General features: G+C 34.8%; 2 protein-coding genes across 2 annotated transcripts; both read left to right on the forward strand.

The window, feature by feature from the left end:
* The first annotated feature begins 929 nt into the window (after positions 1 to 929).
* LOC106060254 (sulfotransferase 1B1-like) lies at positions 930 to 6,529 on the forward strand. Its single transcript, XM_056006257.1, has 6 exons — positions 930 to 1,450; positions 2,849 to 3,045; positions 4,224 to 4,347; positions 4,794 to 4,897; positions 5,828 to 6,026; positions 6,401 to 6,529. Exons 1-6 carry the CDS (start codon positions 1,270 to 1,272, stop codon positions 6,514 to 6,516), a joined length of 921 nt encoding a protein of 306 aa, XP_055862232.1. The 5' UTR covers positions 930 to 1,269; the 3' UTR covers positions 6,517 to 6,529.
* Positions 6,530 to 7,629: 1,100 nt separating this feature from the next.
* LOC106060255 (sulfotransferase 1A1-like) lies at positions 7,630 to 14,968 on the forward strand. Its single transcript, XM_056006265.1, has 7 exons — positions 7,630 to 7,784; positions 8,681 to 8,884; positions 9,815 to 10,011; positions 12,606 to 12,723; positions 13,026 to 13,129; positions 13,584 to 13,779; positions 14,740 to 14,968. The coding sequence occupies exons 2-7, from the start codon at positions 8,704 to 8,706 to the stop codon at positions 14,850 to 14,852; spliced, it is 909 nt and encodes a 302-aa protein (XP_055862240.1). The 5' UTR covers positions 7,630 to 7,784; positions 8,681 to 8,703; the 3' UTR covers positions 14,853 to 14,968.
* Positions 14,969 to 18,021: the final 3,053 nt, after the last annotated feature.

The following is an 18,021-nucleotide window of genomic DNA, read 5'->3' on the forward strand; positions in this document are numbered from 1 at the left end:
ATCGGTACTGGGGACTGAGAAAAAAAATTACTTACAGATGCTATATTTATTTTTTCAGTCTGTGGTGATTCTAACAGAACTCCGGGAGCTCTCGGTGTCAACTGGTGGAGATTATTTGTCCCGGGACTTCATTGGAGAAAAAAATTATATCGCCATACCAGACAAACTGGAAAGAATAACCAATCTTAGATTATATATAGTCCTTATAATATACTGTGTGTGTGTGTGTGTCTGCGCCGTTTTGTTGCGATTACAAGGACTCTTGTCTCATATAAAGACAACACAACAGAAACATTCACGTTAATAGGACAGACACAACATCTTTGACCGAGTCCGGAACGAACGAGTTCTTTACCGCTCGGTTCTAGTCCTGATAGATAGAAGTCGCCCACTTGCGACGACTTGATGTAGTTATGATGGAGCGGGTGGCTGTTTCTTCCAAGATTTTTCCAATGGCTCAACATAATGCTCAGGTATTCCAATGATTGGTGTCACATTACACGCTCTGCCTCTTTCTGGATGTCACTGACAAAGAGAGTGACCTTTACAAGTTAAACCTTTTCCAACACTAACAGGCGCAGTGTTTCAGACACACTTTTAGTGATTGGTGGGTTGGGTTGACTGTCAGACAGCTTTGGTTCAGAAGTCTAGAGTTTTATACCCTTTAGTTACACCCCGCCCCCATTTTTTTTGCTTTAATTAATAAGTCTGGATTTACACTTCATTAGACCGTAAACTATTTCAGGGCCCCTCGTAATAAACAATGTTTTCCTTGCTCTTTCTTAAAAAAAAAAGAAAAAATGTCATTGAAACACTTTTTGTGGGACTCCAGCAATTGTGGATCATAAAGCAAATGTGGGTCCTTAAGCTTGTGGTTGCCTATAGGTAAATCCATCACTGAAAATAAATAACCAAGATAAAGTGTAGACGGCTATGTAAATGTCAACTTAAATGCTACGTAGGTCAAGTCAGTGGTAGGTCTGTATATCGTAGTAACAAAGACCTTTATCTTAAAGTAATCCTCGCATTGTTTCGACATTTAGAATCACGCGCGGCAGTCATTATCTATATGGGTATGCCTTTAAATGTGAACGGAATAGACTATTGTAACCTTAACAGACAGGAGACTTAGAGATTATGATTGTTGTCAACGAATTAAATACAGACACAAAGACGACTTATCAGTTTTACTTACTTTCGCTTAGTACTTGTTGAGTCATTTCATGGGCTTGCTCAAACACTTGTAGTATCATAAGCAAAACGTCACACATGGGGGATCAAAGAGGATCGCTTGATGACCTGGCGATTCTGAGAAACTCGGTGCCGGAGCTGTACGGAGCGAAAGTGTTTCTGTATCCAGGTGTAGGTGACCCAGTGTCCCATGTGGAAAACTTGAGAAAGTTCAGCATGAGGGAGGACGATGTAATAATTATCGGCGCCCCAAAAAGTGGTAAGTGTAAGCATTCTTTTATTTGTGGTACTATGGAAATACAAAATATCTGTAGTAGTCAGAGGTTTAGTGAGAGGGGGTGGAAAGGGGCACGATGCTCCGGGCGCTACCCTCATGGGGGACGCTACACAAAGAGAGGTGATAAAAAAAAATATTGTAAGTAGATACTTTAGTAGTTAGGTAATATATTCTAAGTTTTTTTGTATTATACTATTGTTAAATAGTTTTGATTTATAAGGCTATATTTCCATGTGATGTTCATGATAAATGGGGAGGAGGGGGGCAGTAAACTACCTTGCCCCAGGCGCTCGTTTTGCTTACTACGCCTCTGCTGGTAGTTAAACGATTAGGTTTTGAATACTTGACTGTTTTGAAAGCGAGTTTCATTCAAAAGAGTTTGCCCTTGATGTAGTCAGGGAACAGCACCAGGAAAAAGAAGAAGAGGCAGAGAAAACGATGGGAGGGCAACATAAAAGAATGGACGGGCCTGCCATTGAATGAGGTTCTAACCAAGGCAAAGGACAGAGAGGAATGGAGAAGGACGGTCAAAGAATCTTGCGTGGTGCCCCAACGGTCACACAGACTAAGGGATAGGTAAAGGTCAAAAGGTAGTCTACATTGTCATTGGTTGATCGATGCATCGCAGTGTTTCATTGAACGTGCTGACGTAAACGAGCGATGACGTCAGAGGGAGAAAGCAGACGACTAGTAGCCATTGTTTGTATCTCAATATCTGGTTTCGCAACTCACTAGTGTCAGTACAAATCTTCTATTTAGGGCACATGTAAGAGCATTCATTAATGTGAAGTACTAAATAAAAGGGGGGGAGGGGGAGGCCAAAAAACAAAGACTAGGCGACTAGAAGAACCAAATATTCAGATTTGACTAGAGCAACACGATCAGTAAACTTGGAGACACTTCAGGACAGAAGAATAAAAAGTCAACCACTGAACATAAAACACTGGACTACAAAACACAACCTAGTTTAATATTCACAAATAATGGTTTATTTCTTAATCAATATGCTAGGACAAATCTAATAACTGCTCCTTCTTTCCTTACGACATTAGAGCAAAGAACGGGTTGTATGAATCAGCCCTCCCTAAAAAAAAAAAACAATAACAAAAGACAACGTCTTAGCAGAGTTTAAGTTTCTAATAAACATGCATGAAATGAATAAATTAATACGGTGAGGAATAAATTGTCTTTTATATTTTTTAGGCATATGTTATTAATAATATATAATATATTTTATCAAACGAAAATCAATTCTTTAAACACCAAATTTTCACCCTTTTTATTTCCAGTCTCTTGGGTCCTCCACATCTTTACAGAAAGAGCCAAAAAAGTATTAATTATTCCGCTATTTTAGAATATTTTTTTAAAACCTTTGTCAAGGAAATCATTGGCTATGGGAGATAACTCAGATGCTACTTCGCCAGACGACAAAACACGAGACGAGGACCAAGGAGCACGTGCAGGTCGATAACCCGGAGGGACTAGCAAGAGCTGAAAAGGAACATTCTCCAAGGGTTCTGAACTCACATAATGTCATGGTACATCTCCCGCAAGAAATAATTCTTAAAAAAATCAAGGTTAGTAGGTCCAGGTTTATACACATTTTGACAATTTTAACTTTAAATAGTGAGTCTATGTTAAGCTAAATTGTCTCTTCCGAAAAAGAATTCGCTCTGATCTAAGCTTCATATCGGTATAAGTCCTTGTATTGAATATAATTACATGTTTTCCAAACTTTTAAACGGAAAATTTGGCACTTTGGTTATTATTATGGATAGGGTTATTTTATATTTGTTTAAATAAAATAAACAAAAATATTTCAACCATATATACAGCATTATTATTTAGTTGTATATAATTATAATATAAGATATTTACACATGTGCAACATTACAGTGCGCAATACATGATTAATATCGCACTTTGATATTTGGCATAATATTGATAAGCTGAATTTTAATATTTGGTCACAATTTGGTAAGGTGTCAAGCCTGTTTCTAGACTTTGGCTTTGTTGCTATGTAATATGAAATATGAAATAGAAATGATTTTACGAGTTGGCCTACTGATAGTTACTCCAACAGTTCGTGGGACACCTATTCAAACATAGCAGAACAGTTAGGTAAAAACTGAGATGAGGCTTGTGGTATCGTGCACCATTTGTAGCGCGAAGAAAAACAACCCATTATTACTACTGAACAGGTCCGAACGATCCATTTTAGCGCAGTGTTAAACCAGGCATTTCCGGTTTTGCCACTTTAGGGAATCGTAGGAAACGTTGTCGCATCTCTTGACGTCTGCTAGCATATCTTTACTTCTGCTAGCATATTTTGACGTCTGCTGGCATATCTTGACGTCTGTTAGCAAATCTTGAGGTCTGTTAGCATATCTTGACGTCTGCTAGAATATCTTGACGTCTGCTAGCATATCATGACCTCTACTGGCAGATCTTGATGCATGTTAGCATATCTTGAGTGAGTTTTGTCAGCCCTGTAAGCTAATATGGAACGCATTTGGGGGTCACTTAAAGATCACCAGATTCATATGGGAGCGGTGGAACTGATCACATACAGCCCAGTTTCTTGACAGAGCACTGCTAGAGGAGTTGTCCTTCCTGCTCTATTCCTTATCGGAGATCACTCGCAGAGCGGCAGTGCAGGAAATATGATTCCAATGTAGCTTGACAACCTTAAGTTCTACTGTTCTAGACCAGGAAGTTAACCTGAGAAGTGTCCTGATTGTATTTTATCTTTTAGATAATTCACGTGATCAGAAATCCCAAGGATACCATCGTCTCCGCTTACTGGCATTTAAAGAATACCTACAACATGGAAGATGTTCAGCTGCAGACGTTACTGGACGCTGCCACTGCGGATGTCAGTAAGACTGCTACTCATTTGCTACAAATCTTTTGCTTATAAAAAAATCTGAGACTCAAAAAAAAAAAAAAATAACAAGAAATACTTTAAATAAAAAAGTCTTATATGCAATTAAAGGAGCCCTGCCATAGCTCTCAATATTACAAGTTTATCTCCTCTTTTTTTGTCATCGACAGTTAGTAATTGTGAAAAATTTCAACAATTTTTAAACAATAATTCAATGATAATACATGAATAAAAACACATCAATCAATTAGTCAACTAATTTTTGGTAATTAATTATTTTGTTTGATAAAGAATAAGGGAAATAACTTCTACATTTTTAGAGATATAGTTGTACCTCAGAGTTCTTCCCCTTGGATAAGCTTTGTTTTTTTTAAAAAGGATTTTGTAAATATATATTTTGCTTGTTTAAATCTTTTCTTTCGTCTTGGCATACATTGTCAGAGATACAAACATCTCAGCTGGAGTTCTTGCAGCAAATATCCGAGTTTGAACGAAGTCATCCCAATCATCCAGTCAAACATATTTACTACGAAGCCATGAAAAAGGTACGTCTCTATGTGGAACACTTCCTCCTGGCACAATTCTTCTAGAAAATAAAAAGAAAATGTAGGTAAACGACATCATAAGATTTTTAGATAAGATTAATAACAATGATAATATTGTACATAAAGGGCAGTATACTAAACGTTACAAATTATTTTCTCTACATAAAAAAAAACAAGTGAAAAAAAAAACTTCTTTTGAAATGAACAAAAAAAAAAACCCAAAGCTTATCTAAGGAAGAACTCGACACTTAAAACGATGATAATGTAGAGGCTATTTCCCTTTTTCGGTATCAAACAAATAATTAATAAGCAATAATTAATAGAATTATTGTTTAATTTCTAAAAAAAGATTCATTTTTTGTTAGATACAATAAATAAATGTTAAAAGTTGAAACTTGAATGGGTGTGTGTGACATAACCTATATAATTTCTTTACGCGGACAAAACCCGACATATTTAAATGTATCTGTAAATACTGAAGGATTAATTTCCCTTTTTGGTATCAAACAAAATAATTAATAACCAGTAATTAATTGACTAGGTGATACTTTTTATATACTTGAATTATATGAGCCTGTGTTTAATTATGCAAAGTTTCAACTTGATCCAAAAATGGGTGTGGTAGAAATAACTTGTTCAAACTTTTTACCATTTAGAGGGACAGAGTGAGTCGATAAAAGCTTAGTACAAATAGTTAGAAAGAAGAACTCTCTATTCTTGTTCTGTCTAATGATATCTACTTAAAGTATTCTTTCAACAATTTAACGATGGAACAATTTGTCTATTTAACTTTACTTGTTATGGACATTTGTTCTAATATGGTATAAATATTGTTATATAATATGTTATAAATTTGTGATCAGTTATATTGCTATCGTTTTGTTATGAATGGATTATACAAAGTTATTTTTATAACTTCCTGATGTCAAGGATCCACTAAGGACGCTTCAAGACTTGGCTCAGTTTCTCAATGTACCAGCCAGTGATGACTTCTGTCAGGATGTCGCCAACGCTTGCAGTTTTGACCAAATGAAGAGACTTGAAGAGACTGGAGCCAAAGTACAACCCGATGAATTTCAAGCGTTCCATAAAGCAATGAATTATGGGGAGTTGAAGTTTTGCAGAAAAGGTTTGGTCAAGATTAAAAAAACAAAACATTTCAATGCAGTTGAATCTCATTTACAAGTTTATCATTGTTGTGTTTTTCTTTTTCTTCGCTTCCTCGTCATTTTCCTTTATTTCTTTCATCGCCATTCTTCTCTTTGAGAGAGACTTGAGTTGTACTATTTCCAAAGTCATCTGACTTATGCGGTTTGGAGGTGTCGTAATTATAGGTCAAACAACTTAAAACAAAATCACTGAATTGACACAGTGCTGATATTTTTTCTTCAGTTAAATGATTTCACATTTAAACCATGAAACAATATACATACAGCTCACGAACAAAGTAGATACAGGTTACAGTAAGGATAAAAAAAACTAATAAACTTTTTCTTTCTACAGGAATCATTGGCGACTGGAAGAATCACTTGACAGTAGCTCAGAGTGAACAGTTTGATAAGTACATTGCTGCGTATTTAAAGAAGAAAGACTTGAAGTTCACATTTATTTATGAATAAAGTTCAGCATACACAAAAAAAAAACAGTCATGACGTCAACATTTCCATTCTATAGTTCTGTTTCTGTATCTGTCAGCATGTCTAGAGTTAAAAGAACTATTCCAAACTCATAGTGTTTTCAGAGGGTAAATGTTACAGCTATATAACAAACACATTGCATGCTTTAACAACCTATAGCCTACAAACGTCTAGAAAACATACATTGAAGAAACAAAATACAAGGTTTGCAGAGGTTAGCGAGTATTTACTGCGGCACCCTTCCTATCCAGAAACAACATACTGTAATATAATAATAGATTGTAGTCAATAATTAGAATATACTATTAACAAGAAAAAATTTTAAATACTTTAAAAATAAATTTCTAAGACAATACCTCCTTTATATCACTAATAGAGCGATTGGTTTTTCTCTTAATAAATAATAAATGCCAAATATTTTCTAGTTCTTTAGCCAAATTAAAATTTCTTTTTATACTTTGAAAAATTATAACTGTCTATCTAGAGTTTTCCCTTAGCGAGTAATTTTTTTCCCAATGGTATGCATCAACTGTCAAATTTCTAGGAAAATAGAGCTGTTTTCGAGATCCGTTTGCTTAATGTGTCAAAAATATGTTTATTAGTATCTCTCTTGCTAAATAGCCTCCTGTGTTTGTTACTCTTAATAATGAATAGTTGTAAAAGTGGTGTGTATTTTTATGAAAAAATATGCTTGCATAAGTGATTTAAAAAATTAGATTTTTCACTTTAAGAAAAGAAAAAAGTAGCCGTTGCATCAGAACTTTGAAAGGTCTAAAATATCATGATGTCGGATTTTCACTATCTCATCTAGTTTGCGAGATCTAAACAGGACGGACGGACGGACGGACGTTCCACACAAAACTAATAGCATCTTTTCCCCTTACGGGGGCTGCTAAAATATTTTTTTAAAAATTTCTTTAGAAATCCTTTGAAGCCCCTTTTCGGGTTGCGCCAGGGCATGATGCACCCCCTCGCTACGCCTCTGACGGTTTGACAACATCTACATAAAGACTGACATGACTAAATGATAAAACATATTTTACTCTAGATAATCTCTAACCCACTTGGAATGTCACGACACCTCATTTTAAACGCATGTTGAATGTGACCTTGTGCTACATTGACCCATGGCTCATTTCGAATTCCATAGCACGTATTACATAACATTGATATAGAAACATTCGGTTACTGACAAAGTTGAACAGCTAAAAGAGACAAAGGTTGGCAAGAGGGGAAACATATTGGTACAGGTAAGTACGTAATGTAAAGTGATAGTTGACGAGTCTTAAAACACCAAGATCTACTCCTGGTAATGGCTGTGCTTGTTACAAAGCTTACATCAACTCTGTCTGTCTGTCTTTCTGTCTGTCTGGTACACATTTTAAACACGTTATTTCTCACACGTCCCATTCTCGGATCAAGTTGAAACTTTTCACAATTATCCGTTGTCCCTAACAAAGCATGAACCAAATTAAAAAATTCCAATTATTTAATTAGATAATGGTAATAAGTTTAATTTGTTTCATAAGACCATAAGAGTTCATAAGAGTAACACCTTTAGTAAAATCACTAAATTTAGAGACCCTTCAGATTAGAAGACTTAAAAGTAAAGTAGCAATTAGACATAAAACACTGAACCATAATCTTCAAATACAAAAAGAAAAACTAATTAAAAAAAAACTCAGAAAGAAACAAAGATAAAGGCACATTTCTTATTCCAATGCTGGGATAAATTTATACAAATCTTGTTTTTTCCCTAGTGTCATTGCAGTATGGTCTCGGTTGCTTGAATCAGCCAAGAAAAACAAAGTTTAAGTCACCAATTAACATGCAAAACTAGACTGACACACTGACACGCGTTTGATATCATCTTCTCTTTTGAATTAAAGTCTGTAAATTATAAGGTAATATAATATAAGATAAGAAGATACCTATCAAGAATGGTTCAAAAGGAAAGGTCCGCTTTGAAATAGGTTAGAGCTAGAATTATCAACTTTTCGTTTTTGTAAAAAGTTCTACTATTTGAAACCCTAGGGCCTACTATATGAGACTTCAGGCCTTCTCTATGGAACCTAAGGCCTAGTATATGAGCCCTAAGTGAGTGAAACTTGTTTATTGATTAATTTAAGATTTTTTTCTTTGACAGAACGCAAGGAACATGACAGTATTATGACCACCAGTAAAGGATTTGGCTTAATAAATTTAAACACCGAAGATTCTTGCCCGAAGGCATATGGATGGCGAGTAGTCGGACCTACCACTGTATCCGACCCATTACAATATATCGAAGACATCAGATCTTTTAAGATCAGGAATGATGACGTCCTAATTACGGCGTATCCGAAATGTGGTAAGTTGGAAGAAATATTTAGAGACATTGAAAATCAAATTTAAAAACTTAGCTTTCAAGAATTATTATTATGCTGTGAAAAACTAACTAATATTCATTCTCTGGGACGAGCTTCGTTAGAGAGTTCCTATAACAGTGTCCACTGAGACATTTTCTGGTGAAGTGGCAGGTCTGCAGCAGTACCGCCCTCGGACAGGCAACAGGAGTCGTCCTAGGAATTTTAAGGGCCTTGAGTGTATCCGTGAGCTGAGTTGTCATTATCCCTTCGGCTGAAATAACAATGGAGTATATTGTTATTCCGTAAACGCTTAATCTCCAAGCCTATTGACTCATATTTTCTTTGTTTTTCCATTTCAGCTTTTCTTAAATTATAAGACAGTAGTACGTCGATGTCAATAATGGTAGCGTTTTTTTAATTATTTTTTTTATCAATAAACAGCAGATCAGAGAGATTAAAATCTACATTTTGTAAGCCAAAATGGGGCTATCCCAGTAAAATAAGTGATCAGTAGACTCGAAAATATTTGTAACATCGATTATCCTTATTGATCAAACTATATTATTATTATTATGATTATTATTCTTGAGGAAATTCGTCTTACAATTGTGCATATACAAAACAAAATAGTATTAACGCAAGCCATCAAAATATATTTTCTTATCACATTTTCACTTTGACATTACACTAAAAGTTTACAGAAGATAGTTTGATTATACTAAATGATTTAGTTGCTTAAGGTAGCGAAAGAATTCCTGTTTCTGTTTTCATGATCGGCGTCTTCTCTGCCACATCTGTGATAGTAAAATGTAAGCATTATTAATGCTTTTTAATGCTTAAAATCGTTGGACTATTATATAATAATTAGCAACGACAACAATTAGTTCAAATCATGTATTAGTTCATTGTTTCATTTTGACATGTCTCTACAGGTACACATTGGGTGTGGGAGATAACTCACATGCTTCTCAGGCAGACAACAGACTACGAGAAGCGATGCAAGGAACAAATCATGTTAGAAGCTCCCGGAGGTCTGGCCAGGTGCGAGAAAGAGGAATCACCCAGAATTCTCAACAGCCACTTCGTATTTGTTCATCTGCCTCAAGAGATCATAGCCAAAAAGACCAAGGTATGGTCTAGGCTTTCTAAATAGGCCATGTACATTTATATATACCTTCAACAAAGACGATGTTCCACTAGGGAGGTGACCGGTAAGCTATACCAGATATTTACACAGTATCTTCTGTTTTCACAGAGAATAAATTACTGTAGACAATGAAACATTATTAATTAACAGAGACTTTGTGCTGATATATAAGTAAAATCACTAAATTTAGAAAGCCTTCAGGAAAGAAAAAAGTAAAGTAGCAACTATACATAAAACACTGAACCATAATCTTCAAATACAATAACAAAATTTAATAAAATACTCTGAAAGACACAAAGATAAAGGCACATTCCTCGTCCCATATGCTAGGACATATGTGTAAAAATTCTCCTTCTTCCCTAGTGTTATTAGAGCATGGGATGCCTGAGCTAGCCAGGAAAACCAGTGACTTGACAGAATTTAGGTCATTGGTTTACATACATGACTAGATGCATGACGCGTAGGACGTAATCACGTAATCATCTTCTTTTTCAAGTAACGTCTGTATTGTATAAGATAAGATAAGAAGACATTGAAAACAATGATTTTAAAACGTCACGTCCTTTCAAGTACTTTCTCACAAAACATCCACAACAAACGATGACGCAATTTAAACATATTAGCACATCCTTCCTTTTTAAGTCATCACACAGTATTTATCATAAAGTATCATTTTCAGTGTACAATCTGAAGTTTCTACTTAACCATCGTATCAGTGCCATGAGGGAGAGTTGATAGACACGCCCACTGCACCACTTAACAGCATGTTTGCTTGTGATTATTATGAAAGGTTTTGTATCTTACTTCGAATATGATTGTTTACAGGAGCGACAATACGCCCCTTAATTTATTTGGCAACTGGGAAGGATCTGTCTCAGAAGACAGGAGTAGACTGAGAGCTATTCACCCCCTGGTCCTGTGTGTGAAGTTTTCAATATGGCATCGATCATCACTGGTGTCACAAACCGGCCTCTATGTACTTGGGTGGTTGTGAAGATCGTTGTCTAGGGTCTGCATCGCTAGAGAGCAACTCCAAGCCCCAGTTCAGTCTTTTGGCTACAGGAAGAAAGGAATCTCTAGCACTAGTGCCACTAGTATACTCCTTAAGAATACTTCACTCAATGAGATACTTAATTTAATAAACTACCGAACGTATATACAGGAAATTCAAGAATGTCTGAGTTGTGTGGTGTAGGACACTGACCTTCTTGAATTCACTGTTCTACATACATAAATTCATTGTTTTACTTACATAAATTCATTGTTTTACATACATTAATTCAATGTTTTACATTTATAAATTCATTGTTTTAGTTACGTAAATTCATTGTTTTACATATATAAATTCATTGTTTTACATACATAATTTCATAGTTTTACATACACAAATTCATTGTTTTACATATATAAATTCATTGCTTTACATACACAAATTCATTGCTTTACATACACAAATTCATTGTTTTACATATACACAAATACATTGCTTTACATACACAAATACATTGTTTTACATACATAAATTCATTGCTTTACATACACAAATTCATTGCTTTACATACACAAATACATTGTTTTACATACATAAATTCATTGCTTTACATACACAAATTCATTGTTTTACATATATAAATTCATTGCTTTACATACACAAATTCATTGCTTTACATACACAAATTCATTGTTTTACATACATAAATTCATTGCTTTACATACACAAATTCATTGTTTTACATACATAAATTCATTGCTTTACATACACAAATTCATTGCTTTACATACACAAATACATTGTTTTACATATATAAATTCATTGCTTTACATACACAAATTCATTGTTTTACATATATAAATTCATTGCTTTACATACACAAATTCATTGTTTTACATACACAAATACATTGCTTTACATACACAAATTCATTGTTTTACATACATAAATTCATTGTTTTACATACATAAATTCATTGCTTTACATACACAAATTCATTGCTTTACATACACAATTTCATTGTTTTACATACATAAATTCATTGCTTTACATACACAAATTCATTGCTTTACATACACAAATTCATTGTTTTACATATATAAATTCATTGCTTTACATACACAAATTCATTGCTTTACATACACAAATTCATTGCTTTACATATATAAATTCATTGCTTTACATACACAAATTCATTGTTTTACATACACAAATTCATTGTTTTACATACATAAATTCATTGCTTTACATACACAAATTCATTGTTTTACATACATAAATTCATTGTTTTACATACATAAATTCATTGTTTTACATACATAAATTCGATGTGTCCCCAAACTGGATTTTTTTTAAGTTTATGGTATTAGGTTGTGAGAAGGATAAAATAAGAAACATCTACAAGCAATAAAGAAATGGTCATCAGCCATTTATACGTGACACACATTTCAGACTTCATTGTAAAGAAAATCTTCAAGAGACTCACATTCCCCTCCAGAAGTGCAAAGACTCACAGCACAATTTGATGTTTAGAATTCACTTTTACAGGACTATGTTTCATTGACTCTGTTGCTGTTGTTCTCAGATAATCCATGTGTGGAGAAACCCTAAAGATACTCTAGTCTCCTTTTATCATCATTTCACGAGCATGGGCTCGAGCTTCAGATTCTCTGATATTCTAGAGCTTTCAATGGCCAACAAACGTAAGTCAGTTACGTCCCTTTGTATAGCATCATAATTATATATACATATATTATCTGCCCTATAGATCGCAAGGTCTGAAAGGGGAACTTTAGTTCTTTACTTTAATTAAAAAAAATAATTTTCTAATTAATAAGTGGTGATAAATTAATTTATTTTAAATAGAAAAAGAGTTAATCCTTGCAGTATTGAGAGATGTGTCAGTGATTTTGCGGTTCTTCCCATTAGATAATACTTTTAAAAGTATTTTTAATACATTATTATATTAATACATTTCTTAGCTTTACGTTAAATTCTGTTCCAGTTCGACTCCACACCCAGTTCGAGTACCTCCAGCAAATTTCAAAGTTTGAAGAGGACCACGCAGACCACCCCATCATGCACATGTGTTATGAGGAAATGAGAAAGGTAGAAGTATTTCCACCAATCAGAACTTGTCAGGGTCAAAGTTCGAACGATGGTTTCAAATCTTATCTAACATACAGATTTCACACCAAGATCTTTTTTATTTTCTATTACCTATAACTAACATGAATTGAAGCAAGTATAAAATGTACCTTAAAATTACTTTCTAATTCTATAATGGACGAACACAGTAGCGTAGCGACGGGAAGGTGGGGGCGGCTCAGGGTGCCAGAGGATAGAGGGGGCGCCTAATTGGGTATCAGAACGCTCCATAAATATTATATTTCACTATTTCAAGGCTAACGTAAATAATACACATTGGGAGGTGGGGTAAGGCACCGACAGATGTTACGCCCCAGGGCACCTGGCACTCTGGGAACGCCACTGGACGTACGTGTGCGTGTGTGTATGCATTCAAGCCCAAAATTTAAACTTCAACATTTTAAAATTTTCAAAGGAACCCGCCAAAGTAATCCAACAACTGGCCAGGTTTTTGAACGTTCCAGCCACTGAAGAATTTTGCCAAAAAGTTGCAGACGTCTGTAGTTTTGAGAACATGAAAGTGATGAGCCAGTCAGGACAGAAAACTTTCCCTCCAGAATTCTCTGCGGCACGACAGCCAGGTGTCAAGAGCCCTGAAATCTACCGAAAAGGTCAGACATTTAGATGAGCGGAAACTATTACTGTTTAAAAAATGTTGGTTGAAACAAGGGAAAAAGGGGGGGGGGGGGGGTTGAAGTAAAGAGAACTAACTCTATGTTTACTCTTGATATAGAAAATGTAAGTTGTCATTCTTGATTCACTTTGCCTGAGAAATGTGTATAAATTGGCCATTTTCATACATGGTGGAAAAAAATAAAAATAGTTCGTTTTTTAGTGTATCAGGTGTACAAAATACAGGAAATGTTGACTTGTTGTTAAAAAGCTTATGATAATATTGTTTTGCACTTAATTAGCACAGCTGATTCAGATAGTCTAATTTATTGACATTGGTTAACATGCATGACTAGATGCATGACGCGTACGACGTAACGTCTGTATATTTATAAGATAAATAAATGTAAATAAATAGGAAACATTAGAATTTCACTCAACGATGGGCAACTTACTAGCGGTAACTATAGTGATATAATACATAGTTGAACTGACATGCAATAATATTTTTGTTTAAAATAAGGCACAATTTTTTTTTCGTTGACGAAACGGAAGCTCAATTTAGCGCCCTTGACATTGATAAGGTTATCGTCACAATCTCCAACACCCAGTCTTGGTAGGTCTACAATGTGTCATAGGAAAAAATACTCTCGCATGCAAAACAAAATGTTTTGAAACGGGAAGTCAGTTGGTGCCCTTTGAACTTTGTACATTCTCTATCTCCAAAGTCTCTGCAAGTGTTGCGATTCGAAAGAGATTTGTGTATTAGGCTACTCTGTATTACTATTGTTAATATTATTATTAATATTATTAATTTTTTATTATAGTAATTATTATTAAAGTTAGTATTATTTTCATACAAAAAAATAGGCATTGTAGAAACAAATTCTCTTGAAAAATAGTCTATTTAGAAATCTTACTATGTCACGAGAGTTTCAATTTTTTTTTTTTTTTGACAGGTGTAGTTGGAGATTGGAAGAATCACTTCACGGTGTCCGAGAATGAAAGATATGATGACGTCATAAACAGAGCAGAAGAGAAAGGGTTAAAGTTTAAATTTATATATCAATAAACTTTTGATTCTCTTCCATACTCTGAGACCAGATACAATTTTTGTTACACTTGATACTCTAAGACCACACTGATCATTGTATCAAAATAAATATTTGAAGAAAAAACTCTCAAAAAGCGTTGAATTATTTTTTGTTCTGTACCTGAGCTGTTCATCTTTATTTGTCCTCATGGTGGTTGAGTGGTTAGAATGCAGAGAAAAAGAAGAGTGGCATTTTCAATTTCAGGATTCTTAGGACTCCCCTGAGTCAACTAAATTCTTTTTTTTTTTTACACAAGTATGGTAAAGTAAAAGCGGATAGTCGTTGTGCTGGCCACGTGACATTTCTTGTCTCACTTTAGTCCTAAAAATATAGATTATCTTTACATCATCTGCCCTATACATCGCAAGGTCTAAAAGGGGGGTAATTATTTTTGTATTCCTTGGGTCACAACATATCTCTCCTGTACAGAAAATGCTTAGTGTTTAGTATTCCCTGTTGCTGTAATTTTGAAAGTTAATTGTTTTATTATTTTATTGCAAATTAGTTAATTTATTAGTCATGTACCAGAAAGAAGGGTGAAAATGCAACGGCGCATGATGACGACATATACCCAACCTGTGAACGCAGCTGTGCATCAAGCATTGGCCTCTTTAGTCACACAAAATGTTTTAAAGTGAAAAGATCATTTCTCGAGACGTAAAATGCCCTAGAGCCTAACGTGCCTGCTCAGGCAGATCGCCATCTTTTAACACAAACTTTAACGACCTTTTATCGAGATTCTTACAAATTTAACTCTTGATCTGCTCGGTTTTTTTTACATTTTGATTTGTTCTCTGTCTTATTTACATTCCAAGGACATACCGGTAACTTTAACAAAAATACGGCGGATACGATGTGAAGGCGTGGTCAGTACAACCTAGTGTGCGACTGTGTGTTATCCAATCTTTGTTTCAAGAAGAAACCAGAAAAAGAAATGTATAAGTTTATAGTGTCATTGTATAAATTAGTTTGGATCTGTCATGTAATTATGTATACTGCCAACCTAATAATAGTCTGTGCGAAATATTAGAAATATTTTTACTATTTTTGTTTAGCTTTTAGATTTCTCAATGCGCTATGATCCTGTCACTGTCTGGACCAGTTCTGAAAGGAGGAGGGAAGAAGGGGGGGGGGTATCTTGGTGAATGTTTACATGATCGTATTTTTTTTAATGCATAAAAAAAGTTCACCCAGGGCTCAAGTGTGCTCAAGGGGACTAATTCAACTTATACCACCACATCTGTCAAGTATGATTTCTTTCCCTTGTTCAAGATACCAAACACAATAACAGTTAATTAACTAACTGTTTAATATTGTTTTCATTGATTCTTGTGTTGTCAGGTGATATAAATAGTTGTGCAAAACTTCAACTTGATCCCAGATTGGGTGTGGGAGAAATAACATGTACAAACTTTTGACCAGACATAAAGACAGACAGACAGACAGAGTTAGTTGATATAAGCGTCGTAAAAAGAACACTACATATCACTTCTTGAACTTTCTTTCTGTACTAAAGCAGTATTTGAGTTACAGCAATACTTTGAAGTTAGCAAAAGAGTTTTATCATTTTCGGTTTTTATAACGGAAGTTTTCGAGAGTAACCACATCTAATGTATGTAGTTAATCAAAACTACCTCTCGATTTACCGTCGTCCAAAGCACATCAAATAGCAACATTTTTATAAAAACTTCTTTTTAGAGAGAGGTACGGAGGCTGAGTGGTAAAGCGCTTGGCTTCCGAACCGGGGGTCTTGGGTTCCAATCCTGGTGTAGACTGGGATTTTTAATTTCGGGATCTTTGGGCGCTTCTGAATCCACCCACCTCCAATGGATACCGGACGTTATAGTTATTTGGGAAAAAGCAAAGGCGGTTGGTCGTTGTGCTGGCCACATGACACCCTCGTTAACCGTAGGCCACAGAAATAGATGACCTTTACATCATCTGCCCAATAGACCACAAGGTCTGAAAGGGGAACTACTTTTTACTTTTTTTTCTTGCAATAGTTTGCTTAGCTTCTTGGAGATACCGTTTCAGGTGAAGTTACCACAAACCTAAGCAGCACTAAGCAAAACTTAAAAGAATATGTAAAGACAAACTCACAGCCCTCGACACTAAAATTAGACTGATGATAATGAGCACATTCTTAAATGCATGCATATTTCGGACCTTGACTACAAGGAGGAGGGGGATCTTAGCAGTGGAATTGTGATACGACTGAAGGACCCTAGATTGCATTAAGAGATTAGAAACAAGATGACAACAGCAACTTGGTGTCACGTGTGATTATTTCTGTTTATTTATTGCCTGATATTTATCGATGATGTATTATTATTATTATTTCTAAATTAGCTGTATTTTTTTCTTCTTATATTAACAAGGAGACAAACAGAATCACCTTGACGGAGATGTCTATAAATAACTTGACCACACACTAAAGAAACATATATGTTATTTTCTTCCTTCGTTATTAAACTTCCTCAAATTAAAAATATACATAGATTTTCAATTCAATCACAACTTGACTTAAATCTCGTGATAATATTAAACTTTCTACTAACACAACTTTAACTGATATGACTTATTACTGAAACAACTTTATGATACAACTTTAATTCAACTAATGGACCTTATGTCGTTTAAGAACTCATTACAACGCCAAGACAGTTACTATGCAAAGGACCCGTTATTATATAAGGACCCCGAGTAACTAGCTTTACCCTAATTTATATTTTTTTAAACCGTATTTTCCAGAATCATAAAAAACTTCTATTCTAAATATTTAATTAACTATCACCTTCTAAAAACTTACGTTTGCGACCTTTTTCACTGACTTCTTTCCCTGATTGGATGATTATAAGTTCTGTGGCTTCTTTTATCTGACCCCGGTTTCTATAAACAGATCGAGTTAGGTCACAGTATCAATCCGTGAAACCACGATGATCAGCTAACTACTATAAAACAAAAAAGCAAACTAAAACTTTAAGGCCTTAGCACAGGTTCTCATGGCTCTCAAAGAACTTCATTGAAGGAACAGAACCAGGCAAAAGAAGAAGAGGCAGACGTAGAAAGCGATGGGAAGACAACATAAAAGAATGGACCGGCCTGTCATTGAAAGAGACAAAAAGGAATGGATAAAGATGGTTAATA

The sequence above is a fragment of the Biomphalaria glabrata genome, chromosome 12 (assembly GCF_947242115.1).
Source record: "Biomphalaria glabrata chromosome 12, xgBioGlab47.1, whole genome shotgun sequence".
NCBI classification, from domain to species: domain Eukaryota; kingdom Metazoa; phylum Mollusca; class Gastropoda; family Planorbidae; genus Biomphalaria; species Biomphalaria glabrata.

Bases quoted from the DNA above. Each gene is read 5' to 3' on its own strand.
- LOC106060254 (XM_056006257.1), top strand. From the start codon at position 1,270: ATGGGGGATCAAAGAGGATCGCTTGATGACCTGGCGATTCTGAGAAAC. The intron at 1,451-2,848 runs GTAAGTGTAAGC...ACCTTTGTCAAG, and splicing joins TATCGGCGCCCCAAAAAGTG to GAAATCATTGGCTATGGGAG. The intron at 4,348-4,793 runs GTAAGACTGCTA...ATACATTGTCAG, and splicing joins CGCTGCCACTGCGGATGTCA to AGATACAAACATCTCAGCTG.
- LOC106060255 (XM_056006265.1), top strand. From the start codon at position 8,704: ATGACCACCAGTAAAGGATTTGGCTTAATAAATTTAAACACCGAAGAT. The intron at 13,130-13,583 runs GTAGAAGTATTT...AAATTTTCAAAG, and splicing joins GTTATGAGGAAATGAGAAAG to GAACCCGCCAAAGTAATCCA. The intron at 13,780-14,739 runs GTCAGACATTTA...TTTTTTTGACAG, and splicing joins CCCTGAAATCTACCGAAAAG to GTGTAGTTGGAGATTGGAAG.